The 27,886-nt window shown below is 58.0% G+C and overlaps 1 protein-coding gene across 2 annotated transcripts; it reads left to right on the top strand.

The window, feature by feature from the left end:
• Positions 505–27,876, top strand: KIF19 (kinesin family member 19). 2 transcript variants are annotated; one of them, XM_013980788.2, is made up of 20 exons: positions 505–687; positions 3,366–3,446; positions 12,934–13,044; positions 13,665–13,752; positions 14,030–14,166; positions 15,596–15,721; positions 16,351–16,545; positions 17,694–17,840; positions 19,382–19,504; positions 21,243–21,408; positions 22,686–22,860; positions 22,966–23,164; positions 23,723–23,993; positions 24,090–24,211; positions 24,676–24,809; positions 25,070–25,175; positions 25,328–25,424; positions 26,210–26,607; positions 26,831–26,975; positions 27,219–27,876. In XM_013980788.2, the coding sequence occupies exons 1-20, from the start codon at positions 649–651 to the stop codon at positions 27,347–27,349; spliced, it is 2,991 nt and encodes a 996-aa protein (XP_013836242.1). In that variant the 5' UTR covers positions 505–648; the 3' UTR covers positions 27,350–27,876. The 2 variants fall into 2 exon arrangements, with proteins under 2 accessions (XP_013836242.1, XP_003358037.1); XM_003357989.4 differs by having other exon boundaries at positions 506–687; positions 26,816–26,975; positions 27,219–27,860.

Here is a 27,886-nt window from a genome sequence, read left to right as displayed (position 1 = left end):
CCTCCTCTGTCACTGGACACGGAGTGAAGACTCCACGCCAGAGACACGAGCCACAGCCACGATGCACGCAGCGCCCATGGAAACACAAGGCTGCCCGCCGCCGCCCTGGAGACGCTGAGATCAGACAGGCGGGCAGACTGGCAGCAGATGCGCGTGGCCCCAGCGGCCGGGAGCGCGGCGGGCCTTCGAGTCGCGCGGCCGGACGGGCGCCCCCTGGAGGGCGGTGCGAGGGGAGCCGGGGCCGCGAGCCGGGGGCCGCGGGGAGGGGGAGCCCAGAGCTACCAAACGGACGGACGCGGCGGTGCTCGGCGGACGCGGGGCCGCGCCGGGGGCCGGAGGTTCGCACAGGCGGACAGTCGCCGGGAGAGCGGCGCAGGCTCGGGCGCCTCCTCGGCGGAGGCGACCAGCTTTGGGCCGCAGCGCGGAGGGGCGGGGGCGCGGGGGGCGGGAGGCGCCGTCGGGCCCTCCCCCGGCCCCGCCTCCGGGTCAGCGCCCTCGGCCGCGGGCGCGTTGTTGGTTTCGGGTTGTCAGGCAGCCGCGGCGCAGGCGAGGCTGCGAGGGACCCGGCGGCGGCGGCGGCGGCGGCGGTGGGGGTGCGGCTCGGCCATGCGCGCTGTCGCGGCCTGAGCCCTTCCACCCGCCGGAAGCATGAAGGACAGCGGGGACTCCAAGGACCAGCAACTCATGGTGAGACCCCATCAGCCTCCTCCTCCTCCTCCTCCTCGACCCCTCCATGCCCCACCCCCCCGCGAACCCAAACTCTCCGTCGGCCTCTGGACTGGACTGTGTGCCCCCACGAAGAAGACACTCAGCATCCGGGCTGGGACTGTCCAGAGCAACTTTCCCCAAGTCATGGATGTCACGAAGGAAGGCACCGCGGCCATCCTGCTAAGGCCTGAAAAGTTAACCTGGCTTCAGCCCCGCTCCCCCTTTCCACCCTCCCACCAGGGGACCCCTGGCACTCACCTCTGCAGATGGGCCTCTGGGACAAGACTGCTCTCTGATCCAGAAAAGCCAGGGGCAGGGAGGGCTTGACCTACCCGCCCTGAGAAGAAAGGTGGGAGTTTCCTAGTTCAGGCGATTAAAGGGTTTGGGGAATCACAGGTAGACACAATAGCCGCCCCCACCTGCCAGAGGAGCTGGCACAGGGTTGCAGGTGGCTGGCTTATTGGGTTGCAACACAGAGGCTGCCCTAGTCAGGACTCTAAATGTTTCAGAGAAGTGCTGGAAGCAAACAAGATGCACCCCCCACCCCCCATCCCCGCCCCCTGCCCTGGGATCTGGGGCAGAGGAAGAGGTGTGAGTGGGGGGTGTGGGAGGCGGGTAGAGGCAACTACAGATTTCTTTTTTTTCTTTTGTTTGCTTTTTAGGGCCGCACCAGGGGCATAAGGAGGTTCCCAGACTAGGGGTCTAATCAAAGCTACAGCTGCTGGCCTACGCCATAGCCACAGCAACGCCGGATCCTACCCACTGAGCGGGGCCAGGGATCGAACCTGCAACCTCATGGTTCCTGGTCAGATTCATTTCCGCTGCACCACGAGGGGAACTTCAAAGACAGATTTCTTTTTTTTTTTTTTTTTTTTTTTTTTGTCTTTTGTCTTTTGTCTTTTTGCTGTTGTTGTTGATGCTATTTCTTGGGCCGCTCCCGCGGCATATGGAGGTTCCCAGGCTAGGGGTTGAATCGGAGCTGTAGCCACTGGCCTACGCCAGAGCCACAGCAACGCGGGATCCAAGCCGCGTCTGCAACCTACACCACAGCTCACGGCAACGCTGGATCCTTAACCCACTGAGCAAGGCCAGGGATCGAACCCGCAACCTCATGGTTCCTAGTGGGATTCGTTAACCACTGCGCCACGATGGGAACTCCCAAAGACAGATTTCTAATGACCCGTGGTGCCAGGTGAGAGTGCTGAGGGGAAAGACTCCGTGACCCCAAAGCCACTGCTTCCTCCCAGCCCCCTCCCTGCCCCCTGACTTCTGAGATCTGGGGAAGGGCCTCCCTCCCCAGCAGGTGGGTGGTGCTGTAACTGGAGGACAAGGCAGCCCTGGAGACTCCAGCCTCTGCAGGGGAACCTCAGCCCCAGGCCCCCAAGGAGCCCCAGACCCTCTCTGACAGTTTAGAATTGTCCCTTTGAAAGTGGCTTGCCTTGGCATATGTGTGTGGTGTGTCTGGGGCAGGGACAAGGGGCTTCCCCTCCTGCCGGAGGAGTTTGGCTGAGGAGCCCGGCACGGAAGATCTGAGAGGCAGCCAAGTGCCTCTGAGAGTGAGGGATTCATACAGTGTGAGGGCCCAGCAGCTATTTCCCCTTGATCAGCAGAAGAAACAGCTCCTGATAAGCAATGAGATTCTGCCCAGGGAACTCTATCTGATCACTTGTGATGGAACATGATGGAGGATAATGTGAAAAAAAGAACATTTATATATAACCGGGTCACTTTGCTGTACAGCAGAAATTAAGAGAACATTGTTAATCAACTATAATAAATTTTTTTTTAAGAAAAAAAGGAAGAAACGTCTCACTGTCCTTTGGGGGAGACCCATGCCCAGAATGAAGACCCCCCCCACGCACACCTCTCACTGGCCGGAGAATAGGCGGAGGAGGGAGATCCCGATGTCACTGTCTCCGGGAGGGAACATGGTCACAAGTTGTCAGCATAAGGAGGGGACATTCTCTGCCCTCCCCCATCACCCACCAACTGTGAGCAGTGCATCATTCACAGATGCGCAGACCGTCTGTTCCTGTGCCAAGGGCTCCTAGTTCAAAGCCCAGGAGAGCTGCAGGTGCTTAATTTGGCCGTGTGACTGATGCAGCCTGGAGGAGCAGACAGCTCTCTCCCCTGGGACTCTCCTTGGGGCACAGGCTCCTGGGAAATTCATAGACTCAGACGCAGCCCTGTCCCTGTAGACCTGGCGCCCTCGACCTAGATGGTAGCCTTAAAATACTGAGCTTTCCTTAAGACGTACCAGGCTAGGAGTTCCTGTTGTGGCTCAACAGGTTAAGAGCCCTACTGGTATCCATGAGGATGCGGGTCCCATCCCTGTCCCCACTCAGTGGATTAAGGATCTGATGAGCTGCAGTATAGGTCATAGATGCAGCTCAGAGCTGATGTTGCTGTGGCTGTGGCATAGGCTGGCAGCTGCAGCTCTGATTCAACCCCTAGCCTGGGAACTTCCATATGCCACAGGCGTAGCCCTAAAAAGGAAAAAAGAAAAAAAAAAAAGGTGAACCAGGCTTGGGGGGCAGGTGAGAGAAGAATCCATGGGGCTTGTCCGAGGGAGGAATCCTGGGGTCCACTCATCCTTCTCTCTGTGGCCCAGCACAGCTCTCTCCATCTGAGTCCAGGGTTCTGGCCTTCCCTCCTAGGTGGCGCTCCGGGTCCGGCCCATCAGCGTGGCAGAGCTGGAGGAAGGAGCCACCCTCATCGCCCATAAAGTAGACGAGCAGGTAAGCGGGGCTGTGGCCCGGACTGCAGGGCAGAGCAGAGGTCTGCTGACACCTGTGGGGCAGGTACCTGGGGAGGGGGCGGAGGGAAAGAGCCCTTCCTCTACCCTCTGAACTCTGGGCTGCACTATTGATTCCATCATCAGGAAACCATGGTCCTTCTTCCAGGAAGCCTCCCTAGATTGATCCAAGGAGAGCTAAAAGCTTCCCTAGCCTGGAAGGGGGAGCCCTGAGCCCCTCCATCGAGCCCGGAAAAAATTCACATACCTTCCATGAACCCATGACATGACTCCCTCACCTTAACGTGTCTGGTCCCCATAGAGCAAGTGCTCAGAGGGACTAGAGCTAACTCACCTCCAGACTGTTCATGTTTTGCAAAGTCTTTGGATGTCTATTTGCTCTCTGGGTCCTCCTGTCACCATGATGAGGTGGGAAGGGCAAGCCCCACCTCCATTTACACAGGAGACAATAAATATTTATCAAGTACCCACAACACACCGGGGGCAGAGCTAGGAGCCAGGAAACTGCAGTGAGCAGAAAAGCCCCTGTCCTCCCTCTGTTGGCAGTGCATGGCGACCAGACTTTAACGAAGGAATTGAAACACAGACCTGTGAATGTATAGTCAACCAGGGGTGCAAAGAAATGTGGGGGGCTATGAGAGTCAAAGGGAACTTGACCTGGTCCTGGAGGTCAGAGAGGGCTTCCTTGAGAAAGGATGCTTGAGCTGGAAGAGGATGAAGAAGAGGTGATTAGGAGTGTGCTGAAGGGAGATATTCCAACCAGAGGGGCTTGCATGTGCAAAGGCCCTGTGGTGAGAGGGATAGTGATACACCTGGGTAACTCAGGCCAGTGTGGCTCAAGCAGGAGAGAGAAGCGGGGAGAGGTGTGCGCGAGGCTGGAAGTGTGGGAGGAGCCAGACCACACACTAAACTGCGGCTAGGATGTCTGTTTGGGTGGGCAGTTTAGCCCTCAGGTGTGCGGTGGGGTGGGCTCAGGGGTGAGGGCAGTGGGGGCAACCTTGGTGCCCAGTTAGAAGGGTCAGGGCGATGTGGCCTATGGGGAGCCCGAGAGCCACCACTTGCCTCCGCTCAGTGGCTGCTGCTGCTGCTGGCTTCTCCTGAGACCAGGGCTCATGCAGGTGGCAGGATATGCTGGGGAGGGGGGATCACAGGAGTCGGGGTGGCACAGTGCAATGCAGAGAAAGGTGCAAAGTGGGCACCTGCTGGCCTGGGGCCTGGCAGGCTGGACTCAGGAAGTCCAAGGGCCACAGTAAGCAAACCGTAGGTGGACAGCACAGCCCAAGATGCCTGCCTGCCTCTGGGCTCCCTGGGGACTGGTACCCACCCAGCCTCTTTCTTCAGCCCCAATGAGCTGTGGGCACAGACAGCAGAGCCGGGTGGTACCAGCCTCCTGATTTCTCCTGTTCCCTCTTGGGAAAGGGTAGCCTCAGGGAAAGCGGGAGATGGCTGGGAAGACCCCCCCACGCAAAGGCCCAGGGTGGGCAGGGGAGGTTCTGCTGTTTGCCAGCTGTGTGGCCTTGGCCAAGTTCTTCCAGAAGCTTCAGTTGCCTCCTCTGTTAGTGGGGACAGTAGCCATAATACCTTCTCCAGAGAATCTTTGGGCGCTAGTGTATGCACAGTGCCTCCCCCAGGAACACAGTAGGCATTTTGGCCGCACTGGCAGCTTACGAAAGTTCCTGGGCCAGGGATTGAACCTGCACCACAGAAGCTCCTGTTGTGGCTCAGCAGAAACAAATCTGACTAGCATCCACGAGGATGCAGGTTCGATCCCTGGCCTCACTTAGTGGGTTAAGGATCCGGCGTTGCCATGAGCTGTGGTGTAGGTCAAAGATGCAGCTCAGATGTGGCATTGCTGTGGCTGTGGTATAGGCTGACCGCTGTAACTCCAATTAGACCCCAACCTGGAAACCTCCATATGCCAAGGAGTGGACCTAAAAAAAAAAAAAAAAAATGCCACAGTGACCTGAGCCACAGCAGTGACAACGCCAGACCCTTAACTGCTAGGCCACCAGGGAGCTCCCACAGTAGGCATTTAAGAGCTCTGAGTCATCACCTATGAGTGACTGAAAGTGCCCAGAGCTGCTGGATTGGCTGGTGAGAGGGGCCAGCCATGAAGAGCCAGAGAAACCTCCTTCCAAGCAAGGCCTCTCCGCGTCAGTCCAACTTGTCCCTGAGGCCATCAGGTCCGCAGGGATGGGACAATGATGCTGCCTCTCGGCTGCTCCTGGCTCCCAGCCGGAGTGGGGGCTGATAGATATTCCCTGATGCTGATGGAAACACTCTGGTCCAGGTCACAGCCTATTGTGTGCCCACTCACGGCGAACACTGGCTCCTTTCTGTCCCAGCCAGTGGAGCAGGAGGCCAAGCTGCGCCTCTGAGAAGGTCCCGGGCTGGCCAGTCCCAGTGGGGCTGCCCCGTTGTCAGCTTGGACTTGCAGGAGTAGCGAGGGCTTAGGATTCTCAACACGGACTCTGGGCCCTGCAGGGAAATGCAGGCTGAGAACCTCTTTAAATCCAGCCACTGCCCAAATGCTCCGGCCCTCTGACCAGTAAGGCCCTGGCAGGCAGGAGACGAAGACCCAGGAGTCCAAGAAGCAAAATGGACAGACGATGGCCCAGCCTCCTGCTCTGACCAGGCCCTGTCCCCTGAGTGCCATCCCTCTCCAGCGACCCCCACAGCTTGTCTGTGGCCCTGGCTCCTCCACGCCTGCATCACTGGCCTGCACCCCTGCTGGTGCCATCTCGGGCCTGGGGGTGGGGGGCCCCCGAGCCGAGCATCCCACTATGGAGGGCCCAGCCCTTGGTCAGCAGGGAGATGGTGCTGCCGAAGTCGGTGGATGTGGAGGTGGGGCGAGGTGGGCCAAGGCCTGGCTTGGGCCACTGTGAGGGGTCCCAGGCAGCCTGGCATAGAGCTGGGCATTGTTCTCCTGGGGACGAGGGGGACATGATTCCCCTGGCTTGGCAGAGGTGGCCCTTCATGCGGCAGAGTGTCCTCAGGTGTCAAGAGGCCGGCGTGCCTGGGTTCTGGGGAAGCTGGAGTTAGGGTTTGGAGCTGTAAAGGGGGCAGTGTGGCTGCCTGGGTCTTAGCTCCCCCATTCCGTTCAGGCCCACACAGGCTGCTCTTAGAAGTCTTCGTGGGCAGTGGGTACCCAGTGTCTCGTACACAGTAGGGGCTTAATAGATGTTAGTGTATCTCAAGGGCTGACATACAGGATGGTTTCAGGCCCCAGGGGTAAGTGAGACCCTGGCCCACCTCCTGCCCTTCCTCCCCCTTGGCTTCAGACTCTCTGTCTGAGGTCCCCAGTCTGTCACCGCCACGCATGTGTATTCCTGGAAGAGAGTGGCAGGAACTGGGTCTCTAGTAGCATCTGGGGTAGAACTAGACCTTGACGCCCAGACCCCTCAGGGGTGCCATCAATGACCACAAAAGGCGGGGACAGCCTGAGAGGCCAGTGGGACCCAGAAGTACCAAGGCTGGAAAAAGAAGACTTACCTTCCCCCTGCCCCCCACTCCCCAGCCCACAGAGCCCACGGCCCACTGACCCTGCCCCGAGGCTTCCAGACTCTGTTTATCTACAAGATTTGAGTTGCCCGGCCATAGACATAATCCCATAATTAGCTTTTATCTGCTCAAAGCCCACCTGTCACCCTCCTGTGCTTTTGGCGTCCTGTCTGAGCCCCCAGGCAAGGGGCGTCCAAGTCCTGGTCTCTGCATCTTCATCAGAAGACAGGATATTACGAACCTGCCCTGCCCAGCACAAGAGCTGCTGCGGGGATCGGAGGTGATCCTGTAAGGGGAAGCTTTGCCACGCAAGAGGGACACTGTTGTGAAAGATAAAGTGTAAGGAGACAGATGCCATGGGGACAGCCTGGCACCTTAGCCCACTTGTCTGCCCAGGGCTGGGGGCTGCCCTGCACACCCATCTGGATGCTTCTTGGCTCTGTTGCCCCAAAGAGCTGAGCCCAGTGAAGGGTGACTGGGAGAGGGTCCAGGAGTCTTTCCTGCCGCCCCTTAGCGGACACCTCACCCCATCCCACCCATTGCCCCAGCCACGTCCCCTCCCTCCTCCGGCCCCAGGCCAGGCTTTCTTTTTTCTTTTTCCCTTTTTTTTTTTTTTTTTTTTACGGCTACACTAGCAGCATATGGAGGTTCCCAGGCTAGGGGTCCAATCAGAGCTACAGCTGCCAGCCTATGCCACAGCCATTGCAACACTAGATCCGAGCCTCATCTGCGACCTACACCACAGCTCATGGCAACGCCGGATCCTTAACCCACTGATCAAGGCCAAGAATCGAACCCACAACCTCATGGTTCCTAGTTGCATTCGTTTCCCTGTCCCATGACAGGAACTCCTTTTTTTTTCTTTTTTTCTTTTCTTTTCTTTTTTCTATCTCTCTAGATTCACCTGTTCCGGACAGATCGTGTAAATGAAATCATACCATGTGCAGCCCTTCGTGTCTGACTTGTCTCGCTGAGCCTGATGTTTTTGAGGTTCACACACATAGTAGCATGTGCCAGAACTTCCTTTTTGTGGATAGTATTCCAGGCAGTGGATACGCTGCATTGGGTTGGCCCATTCTTTAGCTGATGGGCATTTGGGTTATTTCCTACCTTCTGACTATTATTATTATGAATAATGGGAGTCCCTTGGTGGCTCAGCAGGTTAAGGATCCAGCGTTGTCAATTGCTGTGGCTCGGATTGCTGCTGTGGCAAGAGCATCCCTGGCCTGGGAACCTTTGCAGCTGTGGGCACCACCAAAAAAAAAAAAAAAAAACACCTGCCAGGATGCAAAGATTTTGACGTTTAGCACCAGAATGGGTACAAGGCAAGAGGAGTACCGGTTAAAAAAAGGCAGATGTGTGGGCCCAGTTCCCCAGAGAGTCTCATTATTGAATTTGTGGCACCGGGAATCTGTATTTTACAAGCTCCGGGGTGGGGGTGGGGATGCTGATGAAGATATCTGCAGACCCATGAGGGATGCAGCCCCAGGTGATCTTCGTTATGCCTCCCCTCATCCCAGGCCTCAGGGTCATCAGGGTTTTGCAGGCAGGTGGGGACCTGGCCAAGGCACCAGCCTTGGTGGCTTTATGAGCTCAGCATTCTGGTCTATGTAGCTTGCGGACTTTCCGGGCCTGGGATTGCAAAAATCTCCTTTCTTGAGTACCCCCAAAATGGTACATAACTAGAAATAAGACAGCCACAAGTTCTCCTGCTTAAAGAATAAAAAAACAGGAGTTCCCGTCGTGGCGCAGTGGTTAACAAATCCAACTAGGAACCATGAGGTTGCGGGTTCGATCCCTGCCCTTGCTCAGTGGGTTAACGATCTGGCGTTGCCGTGAGCTGTGGTGTAGGTTGCAGACGCAGCTCAGGTCCCGCGTTGCTGTGGCTCTGGCGTAGGCCGGTGGCTACAGCTCCGATTCAACCCCTAGCCTGGGAACCTCCATATGCCGCGGGAGCGGCCCAAGAAATAGCAACAATAACAACAACAACAACAACAAAAAAGACAAAAGACAAAAAAAAAGAATAAAAAAACAAGCAAAAAATCTAGAAACAGCCTTACAGGAGTGATATCCACGTGGAATCAGGCTTTCGTTTTACTTGTCTTGTAATACCTGGAGAATCAAGGAGCTATGGGCCCAGCTCCCTGAACTGAAATGATGCTCCCAGGTTGGGGCCTCCCCAGATTCCCATTCTCTGCTGGGCCTTCTGAGTCGGTGAGGGGTATTGGCGTGATTTCTTCTCTCAAGGCTATGACTCGGTTGGTCCTCTCCAACTTCCAACCGGGAAGAAGCTGAGGCCCAGAGAGGTGCGTGGAACCTGAACCTGAACCCAGTTTGCCCACCTCCTCCCCGAGAGGGTTCACTACCGGTTGGGAGGCTTGAGGAGGGATAATCTAGGTCAGAGGTTTTCAACCAGGGTGATTTTGCTCCCCAGGGAACATTCTGCAGTGTCACATCTGGGCAGAGGCTGTGCCACTGGCATCTTAGTGGGTAGAGGCAAGAGCTGCTGCTAAACACGCTCCCGATGACAGTGAACCAGCCCAAAGTGTCAGTAATGCCAAGATTCTGAAGCCCTGGTCTTGGTTTAGCCCTTTGGAGGCCAGAAAGGAATGGGTTAAAGCTGCAAAGCCAATCAAAGCCCACAGCTTAGTGGTGCGCAGCAGGAAGGACTCCCAACACGACCTGCTTTGTTCATGGTATTTCTCACCTAGGAGATGCTGGGAGGAGTCTGGCCCCTAACAGGGACACAGACCATGGATGGCGCCCTCGCCCTCACCTGAGGCCCCCCTACTTCCGTAACAGATCTCGGATCTTGGGTATCGGGGCCCAAAGCTAGAACTGTAGAAAGAAAATGGGCATTGAATTAAAACAGGCCTGGGTGTGGAGGCAGTGGGGGCAGGGAACGGTCAAGCTGGGGCCTCTGCTGGGTTAGGAGGCCTGGAGCTGTGGGGACAGAGCCCTGCTCTATGCAGCCCACCTTCTCCACCGACGGCCCTGCCTCCCACCCTCCTGGCAGCGATGGGAGGCCCCCATGCAACCTGTGTGAGCCACATCCTCATTGAAACGTCCCAGAGGCAGGTGCCCGGTGCCTCGCGGGCAGGAAAATACAAGACTGGGGGCTTGACCAATAGACGTCAGGCCAGACGTCTGAAGGGCTGGCTCCTTCTAAGGTCTGCAAAGGAGAACTTGTTCCAGGCCTCTGCCCATGATGTGCAGACAGCCCCTGCTCCCCGTGTCTCTTCCCATTGTCTTCCCTCCATGTGTGCCTGTGTCCCAATTTCCCCTTTTTATCGGGACACTTCCTAACTTGACGAAAGACATCTGCAGCAACCCTGCTTCCGAACAAGATCATGTTCAGGGTCCTGGGGCTTGGCCCTCTGAATTTGGGAAGGATGCAGGGCAGCCACGACAAGTGGGCGTTTCCCCAGGAAGGCCGCTGTGGGTCCAGAGGCAGGGACGGGGGGGCCTTGGGGTGAGGAGTCTAGGTTCCGGAACCTAAGAGCTCTAAATCCAGCCAGCTCCGTCCTTGGCAGGGCAGCAATGGGGACGTTACACATCTGATTTCTCGTTACAATCCCACCATAACAAGAGCGCCTGCTCTGAGTTGTCAGAGAAGATGAGAAAGCGCATGCAAGGTGCTCAGAGCCACGTGGGCACCGTCAAGGCTCCCCGGGTGCCGCTTCATTCAGAAACCTTTCCTTGGGCAGATGCTGGCTGCTGGCCGGGGTGACATTTAGGACATGCGGGAGCCTCCCAGAGCGGGGACAGCATGTGCTCACAGAAGGGCCCGAAGAGACCCAGGCCTTTCGGAGGTTATCTTGGGTCTGTGCTCATCCCAGCCCTGCCATGAACTGCCCATGGCCTCCCTCTCCCCTCGCGGCTTTGCTGGTGCTTTTCCCTCCTCATACTTGCCTCACCTCGTTTTCCTCGGCCAAGACATCCTCATTCTTTAAGACTCGGAGCTGGAGTTCCCGTCGTGGCGCAGTGGTTAACGAATCCGACTAGGAACCATGAGGTTGCGGGTTCGGTCCCTGCCCTTGCTCAGTGGGTTAACGATTCGGCGTTGCCGTGAGCTGTGGTGTAGGTTGCAGACACGGCTCGGATCCCACGTTGCTGTGGCTCTGGCGTAGGCCGGTGGCTACAGCTCCGATTCAACCCCTAGCCTGGGAACCTCCATATGCCGCAGAAGCGGCCCAAGAGATAGCAACAACAACAACAACAAAAAAGACAAAAAAAAAAAAAAAAAAAAAAAAAAAAAAAAAAAAAAAAAAAAAAAAAAAAAAAAAAAAAAAGACTCGGAGCTGATGCCACCTCCTCCAGGAAGCCCTCCTGGAGTGGAAAAGCTGGATGCCCCGCCCCTAACTCTGATAGCCTCCTGTAGCCTGGCGCTTGTTATTATAATCATCGATTCCCCACTGGACGTACGTGTCAGAGGCCTCTTGGAACTGTATCTCATTTTCCCTCCTTGGAGCCTCATTTAATGCCCGGTATAGAGAAGTGCCCAGCCATCGTGGTCACCCCACCTGACCTCTCCGTGCTGCTCCCCGTGGCCAGCCGTCCATGGCTCAGCTCCAGTTCACCTGGCCGCGTGGCACAAGGCCTCCATTGTGTGCCCGAGTGGACAGGGATGGGGGTGATGCTCTGAGGGGTGGGGTGCAGGCTGGGGCCCAGGCAGACGGAGACCCAGACAAAGCCCTCTTTAAGAGGGGACCATGGCAGCAGTGCTGACAATGTCCTGATTCAAAGGAACCAAATGCCCACGGTGCCATGAACTTGGCAATGCCCAGAGGTCATTTGAAGGTGATCAGTGGGTGATGGGCATTAGTGCATGTGGCTCACCCGCGCCTGCACTGAAGGACCACGGAGGGTGCCCTGGAGGCCGCTGGAGTTGCCGGGGACACTGTCTCTGGCACCAGGGTGCAAGCTGTATGGCTGGTCAGGTTCCGCTGCATCCTGCTGCGGTCCACACCTGCGGATTTGGGGGCTGGTTTATCTCCATTTGGGTCTGAAACTTGATCAGGGCTCCTGCGGCTGATATTAGGGCCTGAGCCAAGAACTGGATCCTGGACAAAGCTTCCAGGATGCTGGAGTGGAAGCCCCAAAAGAGGTGTTTGGGGACATGTGGGCACCCGAGGCATAGCACAGGCCCAGGAGTCCTGCATTCAGCTCCTGGTGGCCCCCCAGCCCCTGGCCAGCTTCTCCGGGGCCTGTGTCAGCAGCCTCCTCCTTTCCCTACGCAAAGCCCAGCCTCACCTGTCTGTAGCATCTTCCCTAACTGGCCTGCCTGGAAGCCCATCTGACTGGAAAAAACCTCTGGGTGAGGCTCCCAGGATCAGGCCTCTCAGGGAGCTGTCTTACCTCTTCCGTCTCCATTGAGAATCCCAGAGGGGGCTCTGCTGGGACCCCGAGGGTCTTAGGCCAGTTTAGATGCAATGAGCGCAGGTGTGTACTTACGGCAGGAGTCCAGGAGGAGGGGGTGCAATCAGGGCACAGGGAGAGTGCTGGGAGGAGGCTGGTGGGAGCCCCAGGGCTGCAGCCCCCCAGACTGGGCCTCCTGGATCCTGGTGCTGGATGAGGGTACTCCCAAAGGGACCCACGCGGACCCCCCAAGTCCACGGGGTGGGTTGGGCTCCCAAGTCAGCCCCCTGCTGCCTCACCATCAGCTCCCTCTGCCCCTCAGCGTGGCTGCCCATCCCTCCTTTTCTGTTCGCCAGGCCTCTGTGGAGTATCACTGGCCCTGGCTCCCCTGCTGACCCTGAAAGGGAGCTCTGTCACTGTCTCTGTGACCTTGGGTGGCCCTGGGACAGTCCGTCTTCCTCTGCGCCCTGTCCTCTCTTAGGACTCAGTTTACCTCCTTGGTCCTGGTGCTCCCGGCACAGCGTCATCCGGCCCCTCCCACTCCCCACCATGTCCTGTGGTAGGCCTGGGACTCCCAGGTGACCACCGGACCCCCTTGGGGACTTTTGCAGATGGTGGTTCTTATGGACCCAATGGAGGACCCCGATGACATCCTGCGGGCGCACCGCTCCCGAGAGAAGTCCTACCTATTCGACGTGGCCTTTGACTTCACTGCCACCCAGGTAAGGGAGGGCCTGGGCCCAGGGACACACAGGGGATCCCCTCTCTGCCCTCGGCCCCGCTGGCAAGGGAGCTCTCAGGGGACCCTGCCACCAAACCTCGGCCTGCCCTCCACCACTTGCTCTCTGGCTTCTATCCTGCCGCATCCCCATACGTGTGAGCCTCCTGTGTGGACACACAGTGGTCAGCCCGCAGATGCCCCCCGACACGGGAACCCCCACAGCACCCCCCGCAGGCGGCCCCTACAGGAGCTAGAAGAAGGTGCTCAAAGCCCATCTGGTGCTGACGGGAGAGCCTCGGGGAAGCCGACACCCTTGCAGGGACCCCTGCCTTACCCGTGTGCGGGATGCTCCCAGGAGCAGATGTAATGCGTCCTCGAGGCTGGGGACTGGGACCCAGCTGTGAGGGGAGGCGTCTCAGGTGTCCTGCACTCCCTTTCAGGCTGGCATCCCCCCATGGGGTGAAAGCAGAGACAGCCATCCGCACTTCCCACCCCCGCCTTCTCTAGGGCCGAGGGTTTCAGAGACAGAAGCTGCTTCTGTTGGGGCCAGGTGGGGCCTGCAGGCCTGTGTGCCCTGCCCTGCCTGTGCCCAGGCCCCTGACGGGTCTCCTTTCCCTGCAGGAGATGGTGTATCAGGCCACCACCAAAAGCCTCATCGAAGGCGTCATCTCAGGCTACAATGCCACTGTCTTTGCCTACGGCCCCACAGGTGAGGGGAGTCCAGCCCCTGGGGGAGGACCATATGCCCCAGCTGTCCCTGCCCGCTGAGGATCGAGCCCCTCTGGCCGGCAGGAGTCAGGATGTGGCTGATTGAAGCTGCCCTCCCCCAGGGCCCTCTGGACCCAGAGCTCCAGCCCCAGCCCAGGACACCATCTTCTCCCCCTCCCCGCACCTCCCTGGCCGCCTTGAGGACAGCCCCAGGTTTGCCAGGAGCCCCTGGACTCCTGGCCCCCACCCTGCTCACCTGCACCCCTGCTCTGCCCCAGGCTGCGGGAAGACCTATACCATGCTGGGCACGGACCACGAGCCCGGTATCTACGTTCGGACCCTCAATGACCTCTTCCGAGCCATTGAGGAGACCAGCGATGACATGGAGTATGAGGTGTCCATGTCCTACCTGGAGGTGAGCCCCCCCCGGAGCTCGGCCTGGATGCAAACCCCATGGGACGGAGCTTGGACCACCCCTCTGGGGCCAGGTCGCTGGGCGGTTTCCTGGGGGCCTCCTCACTACAGCTCCCACGTGCATACAGGCGGCCCCACTTTATAAACACCTGAGACTGGAGTTCTGGTTGTGGCTCAGTGGGTTAAAAACCAGACTAGCATCCATGAGGATGCAGGTTCGATCCCAGGCCTCCCTCAGTGGGTTAAGGATGGGTGTTGCTGCAAGCTGTGGGCATAGGTTGCAGATGTGGCTCGGATCCTGTGTTGCTGTGGCTCTGGCGCAGACCTCAGCTGCAGCTCTGATTCGGCCCCTAGCCTGGGAACTTCCATAGTCCATAGGCACAGCCCTAAAAAACAAACAAACAAACAAACAAAAAAAACCCCTGAGACTCAGAGAAGTTGGGCAGCTAGGTCAATGCCACACAGTAAGTGAGGGAGCGGGGATGCAAACTCAGGACCCTGGGGTTTTAAAGCCGCACCTTGTCTGTTGTGTCACACTCCAAAGTAGCCTTGTCGCTGAGCACAGACCTCAGCCATCCTTCCAGATGGCATCCTCCTGGGCCCACTCCTTAAAGCTGACCCTGTCTGCCTAGCCAGGCTACCTGCGGGCACTCGGTGGTATAGGCACAGGTGAAAACTGCATGTACCTATGGACAGGCTTGGACCTGCCAGCCTTCATGACCTTGCCACAGCCCCCACTCCCCACCTGTGGTAATGATGGATCAGCAGGTGTGGAAGTGCGCAGAGGCCAGAGAGGCAGGAGAGCCGGTGGGCTAGATTCCATCTGGCTCCTGGCCCCTCCAGCTCCCTCGGGAAACTGATAATCTCCTGGGTGACAGCTCAGGAAGGGCAGCAAGGCATTGCTGCCACCGCTGCTCCAGCCAGCGTGGTGTTGACTCAGCCAGCAAGATGCACTTCGGGGGCCTAGGAGGGAAGGGAGGCAGAGGTAGCGTATGGGTTGCCTAGCAACAAACAGGGCTCGGCCATGGGTCATGTCCCATCCTCTGCCCAGTACCCAGCTGGGTGCAGAGGGAGTCCCACTTGGCTCTGATGCCTTCTGTACCCTTGACTCTGGCAGGCCAGTGTTTCCCTCTGGATGCTAAAATCTCCTTATGCCCACTCCATAAAAAGGAAGGAATTGGGAGTTCCCTGGTGGTCTAGTGCTTAGGACACGGCACGTTCACTGCTGCAGCCCAGCTCTGGTCTGGGAACTGAGATCCCACATGAAACCACTGCCTGCCAAGGCCAAAGGCTATTTCTCCTTAACCAGAGTGTCTGTGAGAGGATTCTGGAGCTCTGGGGAGGGACGGGGAGCCTGGCCATCGCCGGAACCTCCTGGCCTTGATCCCCTTAATATCTGTCCCCTGCCCTTCCCAACCTGTTTCCATCAGATCTACAATGAGATGATCCGGGACCTGCTGAACCCTGCCCTGGGGTACCTGGAGCTGAGGGAGGACTCAAAAGGGGTGATCCAGGTGGCCGGAATCACCGAAGTCTCCACCATCAATGCCAAAGAGGCGAGTCTTTATTTTTTTTCCTCCATTTTTTTTCTTTTTGCTTTTTAGGGCCATTCCCGCAGCATATGCAGGTTCCCAGGCTAGGGGTCGAATCGGGGCTGCAGCTACTGGCCTACACCACAGCGACACAGCGACACAGGATCCAACCCGCGTCTGTGACCTACACCACAGCTGGCAGCAAAGCAGGGATCCTTAACCCCGCACTGAGCAAGGCCAGGAATCGAACCCACATCCTCATGGATACTAGTCAGATTTGTTTCCACAGAGCCACAACGGGAACTCCTAAAGAGACAAGTCTTGTGCCGCCAGACTGGGCAGTGGAGAGGGCCCTCACCCCTGGGAGAGGGGGCAGGGCAGGAGGGGGCTGGGCACTGCAGCTGGGGAGCAGATGCCCACTCAGCTGGGCCTGGGGCTAGGGCAGACACAGAGAATCCTATCTGACAGCAAACGAGGGCCTCTCACCTGCCTCCGTGTCCCCAGCCCTATTGACACTGAGCGGCCCACCAGGCAACCAGCACACAGGGGGCTGTCCCGCCCCCCGACCCCTTCCCAGCCTCTCAGATGCGGGATGTGGGAGCATCCCCACGGTCGCCAGGAGTGGCCTCCCCTGCTCTGTCCCGCACACTCAGATCATGCAGCTGCTGATGAAGGGGAACCGGCAGAGGACGCAGGAGCCCACGGCCGCCAACCAGACGTCCTCCCGCTCCCACGCTGTGCTCCAGGTGGCCGTGCGCCAGCGCAGCCGGGTCAGGAACATCCTGCAGGAGGTGCGGCAGGGCCGCCTGTTCATGGTTGACCTGGCCGGCTCCGAGCGCGCCTCCCAGGTGAGGCTGGCTTCCCCCAGGGCTGGGGAGGAAGGCTGGGGCTGGGGCAGGGCAAGGATGCTGGCCACCCAGCTCCCTGAAGGGTGGGGTGGGGACTGTCCCCAGAAGGGTAGGGATGAGGGGAAGGGACCGAGGAATGTCCCAGAGGAACAGGAAGGAGGGGATGGCATGGGGCACCCTGGGGAGGCACCCAGGGGCTGTTTGAGGGAAGGGGCCTGGGAATGTGAAGGTTTCTCCAGGGAACAAGCCTGTGGCTGCCCTGAGGAATGTCGGGGGGCCGAGGGGGCAAGAGAATGAAGGGGCGCAGAGGAGGTGCTGGGGTAGCAGGCAGACAACATCCTCTGATTGAGGTTCCCTGGGCAGAGCCTGGGGGGCGCCCTGCCAACCATACCAAGGAGAGAAAAAGGTCTGTCACCCGTTTCTACCACTATGCCCTGCCTGCCGGGCTTCACCACCTGGGCCCCCTCCTGCGGGCCGACTTGGAGGTTTCCTGGTCACCTGAGTGAGGAGGCTGGGTGATGTCACTCTTAGCACTGGAACAAATAGAAGGGGCAGGAGGCTCCAGGGAGAAGTAACAAGACTTCGTGTTTGAACTTGTACGGTTGGTTTAATCAGGGTGAGGCTGGAGAAACACAGCCCTCTCTTCCAGGAAAGGCCTGAGGGCTTCCTGGAGGAGGAGTGGGGGGGAGGGAGTGTGCTTCTCAGTGACTGGAGCAAGCAAGAACCCCCTGGGATTTGACTCTATCCTACACACACACACACACACACACACACACACACACACCCCTTCCTCCTTCCTTGCTGAAGCCTGCACGCCCTCTAGAGCCCAGTGCCTGTGACCTGGCCGGCTCTCAGCTGAGCTACCCGGGAGGTCATGACTTTCTCCATCTTCTCTGCGCTGGCCTTGGCTGGGCCACCAGGCCAGCTCTGGGTGTGACAAGAGCCAGGCCCTCAGCCCTCCTCAGAAGCCCTTGTTCAGACGCCTTCCTGTCTCTGACTTTCTCAAATGCCCTCCACGACTCCTGGGCAGAGAGCAGGACCGGGCCCACAGCATCACCCCAATGTTTCAGAGTCCCAGGCGAGAGGCAGGGGTTTACAACCCAGGATGGCCCCAGGGCGGGGAGTAATGTTCCCTTCTTGCCCTGCAGACACAGAACCGAGGGCAGCGCATGAAAGAGGGGGCGCACATCAACCGCTCGCTGCTGGCCCTGGGCAACTGCATCAATGCGCTGAGCGACAAGAGCGGCAACAAGTACATCAACTACCGAGACAGCAAGCTGACCCGGCTCCTGAAGGTAGCAGCTGCCGCCTGGCCTGGGCACTGGGCGCCCAGAGAGTGGCTGCCAGATCCACAAATTAGAATACAGGATGCCCAGCTGCATTTGGTTTTTTGGGTTTTGTTTTGTTTTGCTTTTCAGGGCAATTTGTTTTGTTTTGTTTTTTCCTCCCAGCTGCATTTGAATTTTAGGTAAACAACAAAAATCTATTTTGGTATAAGTATATCCCATGCCATATTTGGGATATACTTATACTTTTAAAAAATCATTCACTGTTTATCTAAAATTCAGATTTAACTGGGTGTCCTGTATATGATCTGGGGATTCTCACCAAAGAGTGGGCAGCAGGGGGGGGACTAGGACTGCATTTGACCCCCCACCCCCACCCCAGGGCTGTGGGTTTGGGGGCAACCGGGAGTTGTCTGGATTGGGGGTTCAGGCAGTCAGCCTCGCAGCTTGCAGAGGTTGCTGTTTGCGGGCCCACTCCTGGGTGGGCTCTGTGTTCAGTGCCTCACCCCCACCCAGGTTTCTGTCATCCCAGCAGCAAGTCAGAGTTAGGGGATTACTCTTTCCATTTGCAAGTGATGAAATTTGAGGCACAAAGAGGCGAAAGGCTCCCACTACTGGGTGCTTGACACAGGATCCAAACAGGGGTTGGTCTGGGCAAATACCATAGCTGCGGTGGACTTAGCACTCGCTGGCCATCCACCTGCCCACATCACTGCACCCACGAGCTGGGAGGTAGGGACAGGTAGCTATGGCCACCCTAGAGAGGCCAAGGAGCTCACCTGAGGCCACTCAGCTGGTAATTGCTTCCGCCAAGGGCTTGGGTTTTTTTTTATTTTTATTTATTTATTTGTTTGCTTTTTAGGGCCACACCTGCAGCATATGGAAGCTCCCTGGTTAGGGGTTGAATCGGAGCTATAGCTGCTGGCCTACCCCACAGCCACAGCAACGTGGGATCTGTGCCACGTCTGCAACCTACGCCACAGCTCTCGGCAACACCAGATCCCCAACCCACTGAGTGAGGCCAGGGATCGAACCCGCATCCGCATCGATACTAGTTGGAATCATTTCCACTGCGCCACAATGGGAATTCCCTGCAGCCAAGGGATTGTCTCAGCCGCACCGCCTGCTCTCTCGGTTGAAGAGGGCTCGGCCAGCCCAGGACAAGGGAGGGGTGCCCACAGGCCAAATTCAGCCTTCATACAGAGGTCTTCATACAGAGGTCTTCATACAGAGGTCTCCACCCCCTCCTCACTCCAACAGCAGTCAGAAAAGGGAGGACCTGGGAGGCCTGGGGTGATGCGGGGAGGGTCCAGACCCCACGGGCAACCAGGGCAGCTGGCTTCCCTCCTTCTCATCAAAGAGGGGAAGAGAAGGGAAAGCCAGGAGACCTTGACCTGGATACTCGGAGGTTTTCAGATATGACCTTTGGAGAAGAAACCGGAAGAGAGGAGAGGGGATGACAGGGGAGGGGCCTCTGGACTCAGGAGAGGGGTGTGATGCTTTGGGTCCAGGGAGGTGTCCCCTGCCGACCACAGCCCCCTCCCCTCCAGGACTCCCTGGGGGGAAACAGCCGCACAGTGATGATCGCCCACATCAGCCCGGCGAGCAGCGCCTTCGAGGAGTCGCGGAACACCCTGACCTACGCCGGCCGGGCCAAGAACATCAAGACCCGGGTGAGGGGTCCTGGGTCTGCCCCCCCGCCAGAACCCACCTTCCCGGCCCAAGACTCGAGCCCCTGGACTGATTCCAGGCCCTGCCACCCGCCCCATGCTCTCTGCAAACAGCCATCGTTGCACTGGCCTCACTTCCCAGTCTAGTGTCACGGCTGTGCCCTTCCCTGTACCTCCCACACCTGCTGCCCGAGGGTCCCCTTTTCAAGGTCTGTGCTCCCCCAGTCCCAGCCCCGTCCATCTTCCGGTTTTCATCATCAGATGGGCCTTCAGACATGTACCTTCCCACAGCCCCTCGTCAGAAAAGTCATACCCATCCCTGAGCACCTGTGCCGGGCCATGGCTAAATCTGATATGATTCTCGGGGGAGGCGGGGGTATTTCTAGCCCCGTTTTACACTTGTGGAAAATGAGGGGATGGGCGTTAAGTGACCCCCCCAACTGGGCAGTGATGGTGCTGAGATTAGAGCCTGGTTTCCAAGTTCACGTTCTCACCCCCTCTGGTGTTAGAATTCCCACAGCCTATTAGGAATTCTGTCTTCTAGAATGTTGCAAACATTCTCCCAACAATACAATGGGCCAGCCCCTGTTCCAGGCACTTTCTGCTTTATTCCAACCCTCAGGGAACTTAATGGTGGGAGGCGATTTGTCCTTAACACAGTGAATTGAGGGAGTCCTGCCTGTGGCGAAGCGGGTTAGGAATCCAGAGGTGTCTCTGGGGTGGCGAGGGTTCAAACCCCAGCCTGCCACAGTGAGTTAAGGATCTGGAGTTGCCACAGCTGTGGCGGAGGTTGAAGCTGCGGCTCAGATTCGATCCCTGGCGGAGGAATTTCCCAAATGCCGAAGGTGGGGCCAAAAGAGAAAAAAGAAAAAGGGGGATTGATAGCTCAGAATAGTATTAATAGCAGGAAATGATGCCGACAGTGGCGGAGGCGGGGGGGGGGGGGGCGTGTGGAGCTCTTTGGAGACTGATGGGGAATCTGAAGGATGGGAAGAAACTCCAGGAGTGAGGGAGCGGTCAGGGAAGACGTTCCAAAGGCAGCACGGAGGAGTTCCAGTCGTGGCGCAGTGGGAACGAATTTGGCTAAGAACCATGAGGTTTCGGGTTCGATCCCTGGCCTTGCTCAGTGGGTTAAGGATCTAGCATTGCCGTGAGCTGTGGTGTAGGTCACAGACGTGGCTCGGATCCCACGTTGCTGTGGCTGTGGTGTAGGCTGGCAGCCGTAGCTCCGATTCAATCCCTGGCCTGGGAACCTCCATATGCCGAGGGTACAGCCCTAAAAAGAAAAAAACAACAAAAAAAAAAAACAAAGGCAGGGAGGAGGTGGTGTCTGTGGTGGGAGTGGAGTGAGCATAATGGTTCCTTGGCTAGAGCAGAATGTTCCAGAGTCATAAGAAAATCAAGAGAGAGGCACACCACCAGGTGAAGGAGTCTGGGCATCTCCCCCAGCAGTAGGGAGCCACTGAAGGCCGAGCAGAGGAGGCAGCATTTTAAGACTATGCTTTTGGCGTTGGCATGAGCTGTGGTGTAGGTGGCAGACTCAGTTTGGATCTGGCTGTGGTGTAGGCCGGCAGCTGCAGCTCTGACTCAACCTCCCGCATGGGAACTTCCATAGGCCAAAGGTGCAACCCTAAAAAGGAAAAAAAAAAAAAAAAAAAAAAAAGCGGTGCTTTTGGCAGAGGCCTGTGGTGTGACAGGTTTGGGAATTGGAGACCTCCTTCTCATCCCTCGATCCCCGCAGGTGAAGCAGAATCTGCTCAGCGTCTCCTACCACATCGCCCAGTACACCAGCATCATCGCGGACCTGCGAGGCGAGATCCAGCGGCTCAAGCGCAAGATCGATGAGCAGGGTGGGCGGGGCCGGGCCCGCTTCCAGCCGGAGCGGGGCAACATCCGCCCCATCCCAGGTGTGCGGATGGGTCTGGGTTAGTGGGAGCCAGTTTCCCCACGCCCTTCCAGGCTGTCTCGAATTACCCTGGGGTCAGGCAGCACCCGGGTTCAAAGCCAGACTCAGGCATTTTCTGGCTGAATGGCCTTGGGCCTTCTGCATCCTTTTCATTGTCAAATGGAATCATGATCTCTGCTTAGGACACTTGACGTGAAGATCGGGGGGGATGACACAAGCGAGAGACACAGGGCCATTTAGCTGTGTGGGGCATCACTCTCGAGGCTGCAGTGCAGGGCTGTGAGACTGCCTGGCATCACCAGAAATTCTCTTGTAGAATTCTCTATTTGCTCGGAGGATTTTCCACAGCAGCAAAGGGTCTAAGAGGTGCTTTTTTTTTTTTTTTTTTTTTCCAATGAGAGTTACAATGTTTATTTCAGATTCTCTCTTGGGTTTTTTTTTTGTGTGTGTGTACATCGTTTTTTTGCTGGTTTTGTTTGTTTGCTTTTGCCACACAGGTAGTTTGTGGAAGTTTCTGGGACAGGGATCGAACCTACACCACACAGCATCAACCAGAGCCACAGCAGTGAGAAGGCAGGAGCCTCAACCGGCTAGGCCATCAGAGAACTCCCTAAGGGGCACTTTTTATTAGTTGACAGAAAGCTCTAAAGTCTGTTGGGAGTTCCCGTGTAGCTCAGCAGGTTAAGGATCCCACATTGTCACTTCAGTGGCTCAGGTCACTGCTGTGGCTCAGGTTCAGTCCCTCATCTGGGAACTTCTGCATGCCTCGGACATGGCCAAAAATAAATAAATAAGTAAAATTAAAATTAATAAATAGGAGTTCCCATTGTGGCTCATCAGGTTAAGAACCTGACTAGTATCCATGAGGATGTGGGTTCGATCCCTGGCCTCACTCAGTGGGTTAAGGAGCCACTGCAAGCTGTGGCATAGGTTGCAGAGACAGCTAGGATTTGGAATTGCTGTGGCTGTGGCCTAGGCCGGCAGCCACAGCTCCGATTCAACCCCTAACCTGGGAACTTGCATATGCTGCAGGTGTGACCATAAAAAGAAAAATAAATAAATAAAGGCTTTTTGGGGCCTAGTTTATACTGGGAATCACCTTTGGGTCATAGCCTGAAGATTCAGTGTGGAAGTGGGATGTGGGAGGGAGTAGTAATCTGGGAGGTCTTTCTGGAGGAGGTGGTTGCATGGGAAGAAAGAGAGGGAAGGGCCCCGGGTGGGCCCAAACTTTCCTTTCCTTCTCCACTGATCTCCCCCCACCTCCCATCCAATGGGCAGCCGAGGTCCCGCTGCAAAGCGGGCAGGGTGAACAGGCTGAGCTAGGACAGCTACGGGAGCAGCTCATCAGCGCTTTCCAGGAGCAGATGGACGTGCGGAGACGCCTGCTGGAGCTGGAGAACCACGCCATGGAGGTGCAGATTGACACCTCCCGCCACCTGCTCACCATCGCCGGGTAAGCACCCCCTGGTCCCGGGACCCGGGGCCAGGAGCTGGAGCTGCGCGCCGTGCCCGCCATGGCCTGAATCCCCTGTCTCTCTCGGGGGTGGGGCTGGAGCAGCTGGGAGCACGAGAAGTCACGCAGGGCCCTCAAGTGGCGCGAGGAGCAGCGGAAGGAGTCCTACACCAAGGACGACAGTGAGAAGGACTCGGACACAGGTGATGACCAACCAGACATCCTGGAGCCCCCCGAGGTCGCCTCAGCCCGGGAGAGCATCGCTGCCCTGATGGGCGAGCAGAAGAAGCTGCGAAAGCAGAAGGTACCTGGGTGTGGGGGTCGGGGGGAGTGGGTTCGAGAGGGTCTAAACAGGAAGGGGCTGGCGCGGGGGTGGGGGAGTGAAACCTGGGAACTCAGGCCACAGGTCCCCTGTGACCTTGCTCAGTTCCTTCACCTCTTTGTGCCTCTCTTACTCATCTGTAAAATGGGGGTAGTCAGCCTTAGTGGGGTTGTTGGGAAGATGAAATAAATGCCTTTCCCCTCCTAAGGACTCAAAAAATGGTAAGCCAGTATAATAACTAGGATTTTCCAGATAAGAGATCCCTGGCCTCAGGGTTCCATGAGCCTCGGGGGCTTCGGATGGGCTGGGGTTGAGCAGTTCCACGAAGCTGATTCTAGGCTGTGGTCAGGGAGGCAAGAAGGTGGGGACAGAGGGGCCTCTTAGGAGCAGCCCTTGGTGGCAAGGCCCAAGAAACAGCTTCGACGGTGGGCCTCGGAACGGAGCTCGGCGCCTGGGGTCCGGGGACTGGAGGGGCAGGGACAGGCTCAAGCGCAGGTGGGAGCGGCCCTTCGCCTGGCGCTGACCCTGCGCGATCGCCAGGTGACGCTAGAGCAGCGCTGCCGCGAGCTGCGCGCGCGAGGCCGGCGCCTGGAGGAGACGCTGCCGCGGCGCATCGGCTCCGAGGAGCAGCGCGAGGTGCTCAGCCTGCTGTGCCGCGTGCACGAGCTCGAGGTGGAGAACACCGAGATGCAGTCGCACGCGCTGCTCCGCGACGGCGCCCTCCGCCACCGCCGCGAGGCCGTGCGCCGCCTGGAGCAGCACCGCAGCCTCTGCGACGAGATCATCCAGGGCCAGCGGCAGATCATCGACGGTACGACCCGCCCCCCGCGTGTCTGAGCCCCCACGGGCCCCATCGAGCCGCGGAGGGTCGGAGATCAGGCGCTGAGCACTGCCCCTCCCCCGGCAGACTACAACCTGGCTGTCCCGCAGCACCTGGAGGAGCTGTATGAGGTGTACCTGCGGGAGCTGGAGGAGGGCAGCCTGGAGCGGGCCACCATCATGGACCGCGTGGCTTCAAGGGCCCTGCAGGTGGGCGCCTGGGCCTGAGCATGCGCACATGTGCTAAAGGAGGGGCTGGTGTCAGAGGCAGTGCCTGCAGGTAGCTGGGATGGTGGTGAGACTCAGCTGGCCCCCAGGGAGTTGACTCTTTCCTTCTTACCCCACCCAAATCCTTGCCAAGCCTGAGTAATATCTCCATCCCAGAATATTCTTCTCTGGCACTGGTCCCCAACCAGGGCCTGAGGGTCAGGGTTGGCTGAGATAACACAAATGGCCCCAGATGCCCTCCCAGGAAACCAGGCCACCAGGCGGTGCCACTGGGGATACCTAGCAGATCACTGCTTGCCCCTTGGGACCTAGAACACAAGCTCACTGCTGCCTGTGGCTGCCAGCCCGTATTACAGCCCCAGCGTGCCTTTGTCACTCTGTGCTGTTACCTGGTCCAGGGCCAAGTCTTCTGATTGCATCCACCACTCCCACTCCACCCTTCCCAGGACAGCTCCTTGCCCCAAATTAGCCCAGCAGGAACCCTACTGACCCCGGAGTCTGAGCCAGAGAGCATGAAGACGCTGAGCACTGAAGCCCAGCGCTTGCACAGCAGCTTCCTCCCTCCACTCAGCACAGAGAGGTGAGACCAGGGACCCCCTCCTGCCAGTCCTGCCTGCCTGAGCCACCACGGGGCTGTGCCGTGTCCTGGGGCCCCAACCCAGATTAGGGTGTCCTGGGGAAGATGGAGCAGGAATGAAAGGAAGGGAGCAGCGCAGGTCTGCAGCCAGGACTTTGGGTTCCCTCTCCCTTTATGTGGCAGCTCTCCAGTGGGGTGGGGATGGGGGACTGCAGTGAGACCAGCCTGGTGAACAGATGCCCATCCTCCTCTGCCATCCTCAGTGCAGCCAACTACACTTTCAAGGCCAGTCCCCGGGTCTGGCAGGGGAAGAGTTCCTCTGTGCCCACCCCTCCTCCCATCCGGATCGGCAACCTGGTGACCCAGGAGGTGAGCACGGGGCACCACTGGCCTCTGCCGAGGGTGGGAGCACAAGGGTGGACGCCCAGTGGTTAGGATGGAGCCTTTCCAAAACAGCGCCCTGGGGGCTTAGGTCCCTGCTGTGTCCAATGGCTTCTCTTCCCTACCAATTCATCTCACAGGCCCCCACTCAGGACAGCCTGGTCAGCCTGAGCAGCCGGATCAACTCCTCCCCCGACAGCAGTGAGAATCTGTCGGAGATCCCCTTGTCCCACAAAGGTCTGCCCCCCCACCCGCCCACCCTGTCGCCCTGAGCCTGGCATCGCCTAAACTGTTCAGATGGTCCAGCCCAAAGCCCTTGTCTGTTTTCTGCACTGCAACACAGCCATGCATTGTGTGTCCACACAGGGCTGGGGGCACAATCAGAAATCAGAATGGGGACACATGGCACTTAGGATACTTAGAAATAATTGTTAGGAAAAAAGAAAAGAAAAGAAAAAAAGGTGTTTCCATTGCGGTTCAGTAGTAATGAACCCAACTAGTATCCATGAGGATGTGGGTTCAATCCCTGGCCTCGCTCAGTAGATTAAGGATCCAGCATTACTATGAGCTGTGGTGTAGGTTGCAGACATGGTTCAGATCCTGTTTTGCTGTGGCTGTGGTATAGGCCGGCAACTGCAGCTCCAATTCAACCCCTCGCCTGGGAACTTCCATTAACCGCAGGTGCGGCCCTAAAAAGACACACACACAAAAAGAATCAGAACGGAGAGCACATAACCCTTAGCCCTTAGGATCCTCAAAAATAATTGTAATAGCAAATGTAGACCGAATCCTACCCCCAGCCATAGGTTAGGCCTATTATCTGAGTTAATCCTCACAACCCAGTGGGGTTAGTTTTATCATCCCCAGTTTACAGATTAAAGGAAGCTCAGAGATTTGCCCAAAGTTTCTTAAACAGCAAGCAAGGGGGGATGCTGTGGCAGAGGAGCGGTGCTGGAGGTACAGAAGTGGGTAGGAATATGTGGCCTTGATCCCCGGTTGGATGCGCCCCTGTCCCGTTGCAGAGAGGAAGGAGATCCTGACCAGCACCAAGTGCATCTCGGTGAAGGCTGCCCGGCGACGCACGCGGGCCCTGGGCACTGAAGGGCGCCACCTGCTGGCACCTTCTGTGGAGCGCAGCAGCCTGTCCCTGAACTCGCTGAGCGAGGCTGATGATGCGCGGCGGCCAGGCCCCCTGGCCTGCAAGCGGCCACCCAGCCCCACGCTGCAGCACGCTGCCAGTGAGGACAACCTGTCCAGCAGCACGGGCGACACCCCATCCCGGGCGGTGGAGCGTCGTGGCAATGGCCCTGGGCCCTGGCTGTGTGGCCAGAAGAAAAGCCTGGGCAAGAAACGGGAAGAGTCGCTAGAGGCAAAGAGGAGGAAGCGGAGGTCCCGGTCCTTTGAGGTCATGGGGCAAGGGGTGAGTTGAGGGGCAAGGATTGGGGTTTGGGGCCCTTTCCTAGGTGGTGCGGGTCTGCGGGCTGGATTTCTCCAGAGGCCCAGGGCACCCCCAACGGCAGCACCCTCCATGCCTCTGTCCCCCAGGCTGGCTCAGCAGCTGGGACAGAGCCCCTTAGCAGATCCCCGTGCAGCTCCAACCCCACCTTCCTGTTCTCCAACCAACACAGCTCTCTCGCCCCAAGACACACCTCCTGGGGCCCCGTCCGGTGGAGAGCATCTCAGACCACAGAATGCCAGTATGCGGGCACCCAGCCCCTGGTATCCGGCAACCGGGAAGGGTCATGCTGCCTATGGCCAAGGTCAAACTCCCTCCAAGCCAGAACACAGGTCAGTACCAGCAAGGGCCGGAATGCAGATGGGGAAGGGGAGCCCTTGACCAGCCCAGGGAGGAGGCATGTTGAGCTCCCTGCCCCTATGGCTGCCCCTTGCTGGAAACAGGCATCTCCAAGAATATCTGTGGGACTGGCTTTTTGGGTTGGGCCCCTAGGGAGTTCAAAGCCACTGGGTGATCAGAGAGTGGATGGAGAGGGATTCCTAAAGCACTGCTCCTTGTCCTTCCCCCTGTTGCAGGCCCTGGGGACTCCTCACCCCTGGCTGTCCCCTCCAACCCAGCTGGTGTTTCCCGACGGGCTACCCATGGGCCCCGCCTGCCCCATGGCACCAGCACCCATGGCAAAAATGGACGTCTACGACATAACTGAGGGGCCCTGCCTGGAACCAACCCTCCTGGCAGCCCCAAGACTGCATGGGGTGTAGCAGGAAATGGGAGATGGAGGCTGGCCAGATCGGGGTGACCTGGGAACAGAAGCTCAGGATCTCAGAAGGCTGGGGCTCCCGAGGCCCAGGAATTGTGAGGGTGCCAGCCCCACACTTCCCATGCTTTCAGTGCCACAAGGAAAAGGAGGTGAGCCCAGAAGGCATGGCTGGGATGGCAGGGCTCCCTGGCCTCCCAGCCCCAGACAGAACTCTGTTGCCAAAACCCCGTTGTGAGCCCTGTGGCCAGACTCAGCCTTGGAAATGGGGGGAAGGGAGCTGTTAGTGGGACAGGTCTCTGGGGCCCACACCCGGGACAAGAGCATCCTGGGTGGTTAGGGGCGGGGCCAAAAGGCACTTCACATACTGTGGTTGGGGTGGGAGAGGGACTATGGTTTTGTTACTTGGCAGTGGCTCCCCCTCCTCCTTTTTAGCAATAAAATCCCATTTGGGTCTTGATGGTTGTGTTGGAAACTAGACTTTGC

The sequence above is a fragment of the Sus scrofa genome, chromosome 12 (genome assembly GCF_000003025.6).
Source record: "Sus scrofa isolate TJ Tabasco breed Duroc chromosome 12, Sscrofa11.1, whole genome shotgun sequence".
NCBI classification, from domain to species: Eukaryota; Metazoa; Chordata; class Mammalia; order Artiodactyla; family Suidae; genus Sus; species Sus scrofa.
The sequence above is the reverse complement of the archived record's forward strand: the minus strand, read 5'-3'. Positions and strand labels throughout refer to the sequence as shown.

What these genes read in the sequence shown, in the direction of transcription:
- KIF19 (XM_003357989.4), top strand. Translation starts at nt 649, where the DNA reads ATGAAGGACAGCGGGGACTCCAAGGACCAGCAACTCATG. An exon ending in GCTCCGAGCGCGCCTCCCAG is followed by an intron (nt 16,546 to 17,693) that starts GTGAGGCTGGCT and finishes CTTGCCCTGCAG; the next exon opens with ACACAGAACCGAGGGCAGCG. An exon ending in AGCTGACCCGGCTCCTGAAG is followed by an intron (nt 17,841 to 19,381) that starts GTAGCAGCTGCC and finishes CCTCCCCTCCAG; the next exon opens with GACTCCCTGGGGGGAAACAG.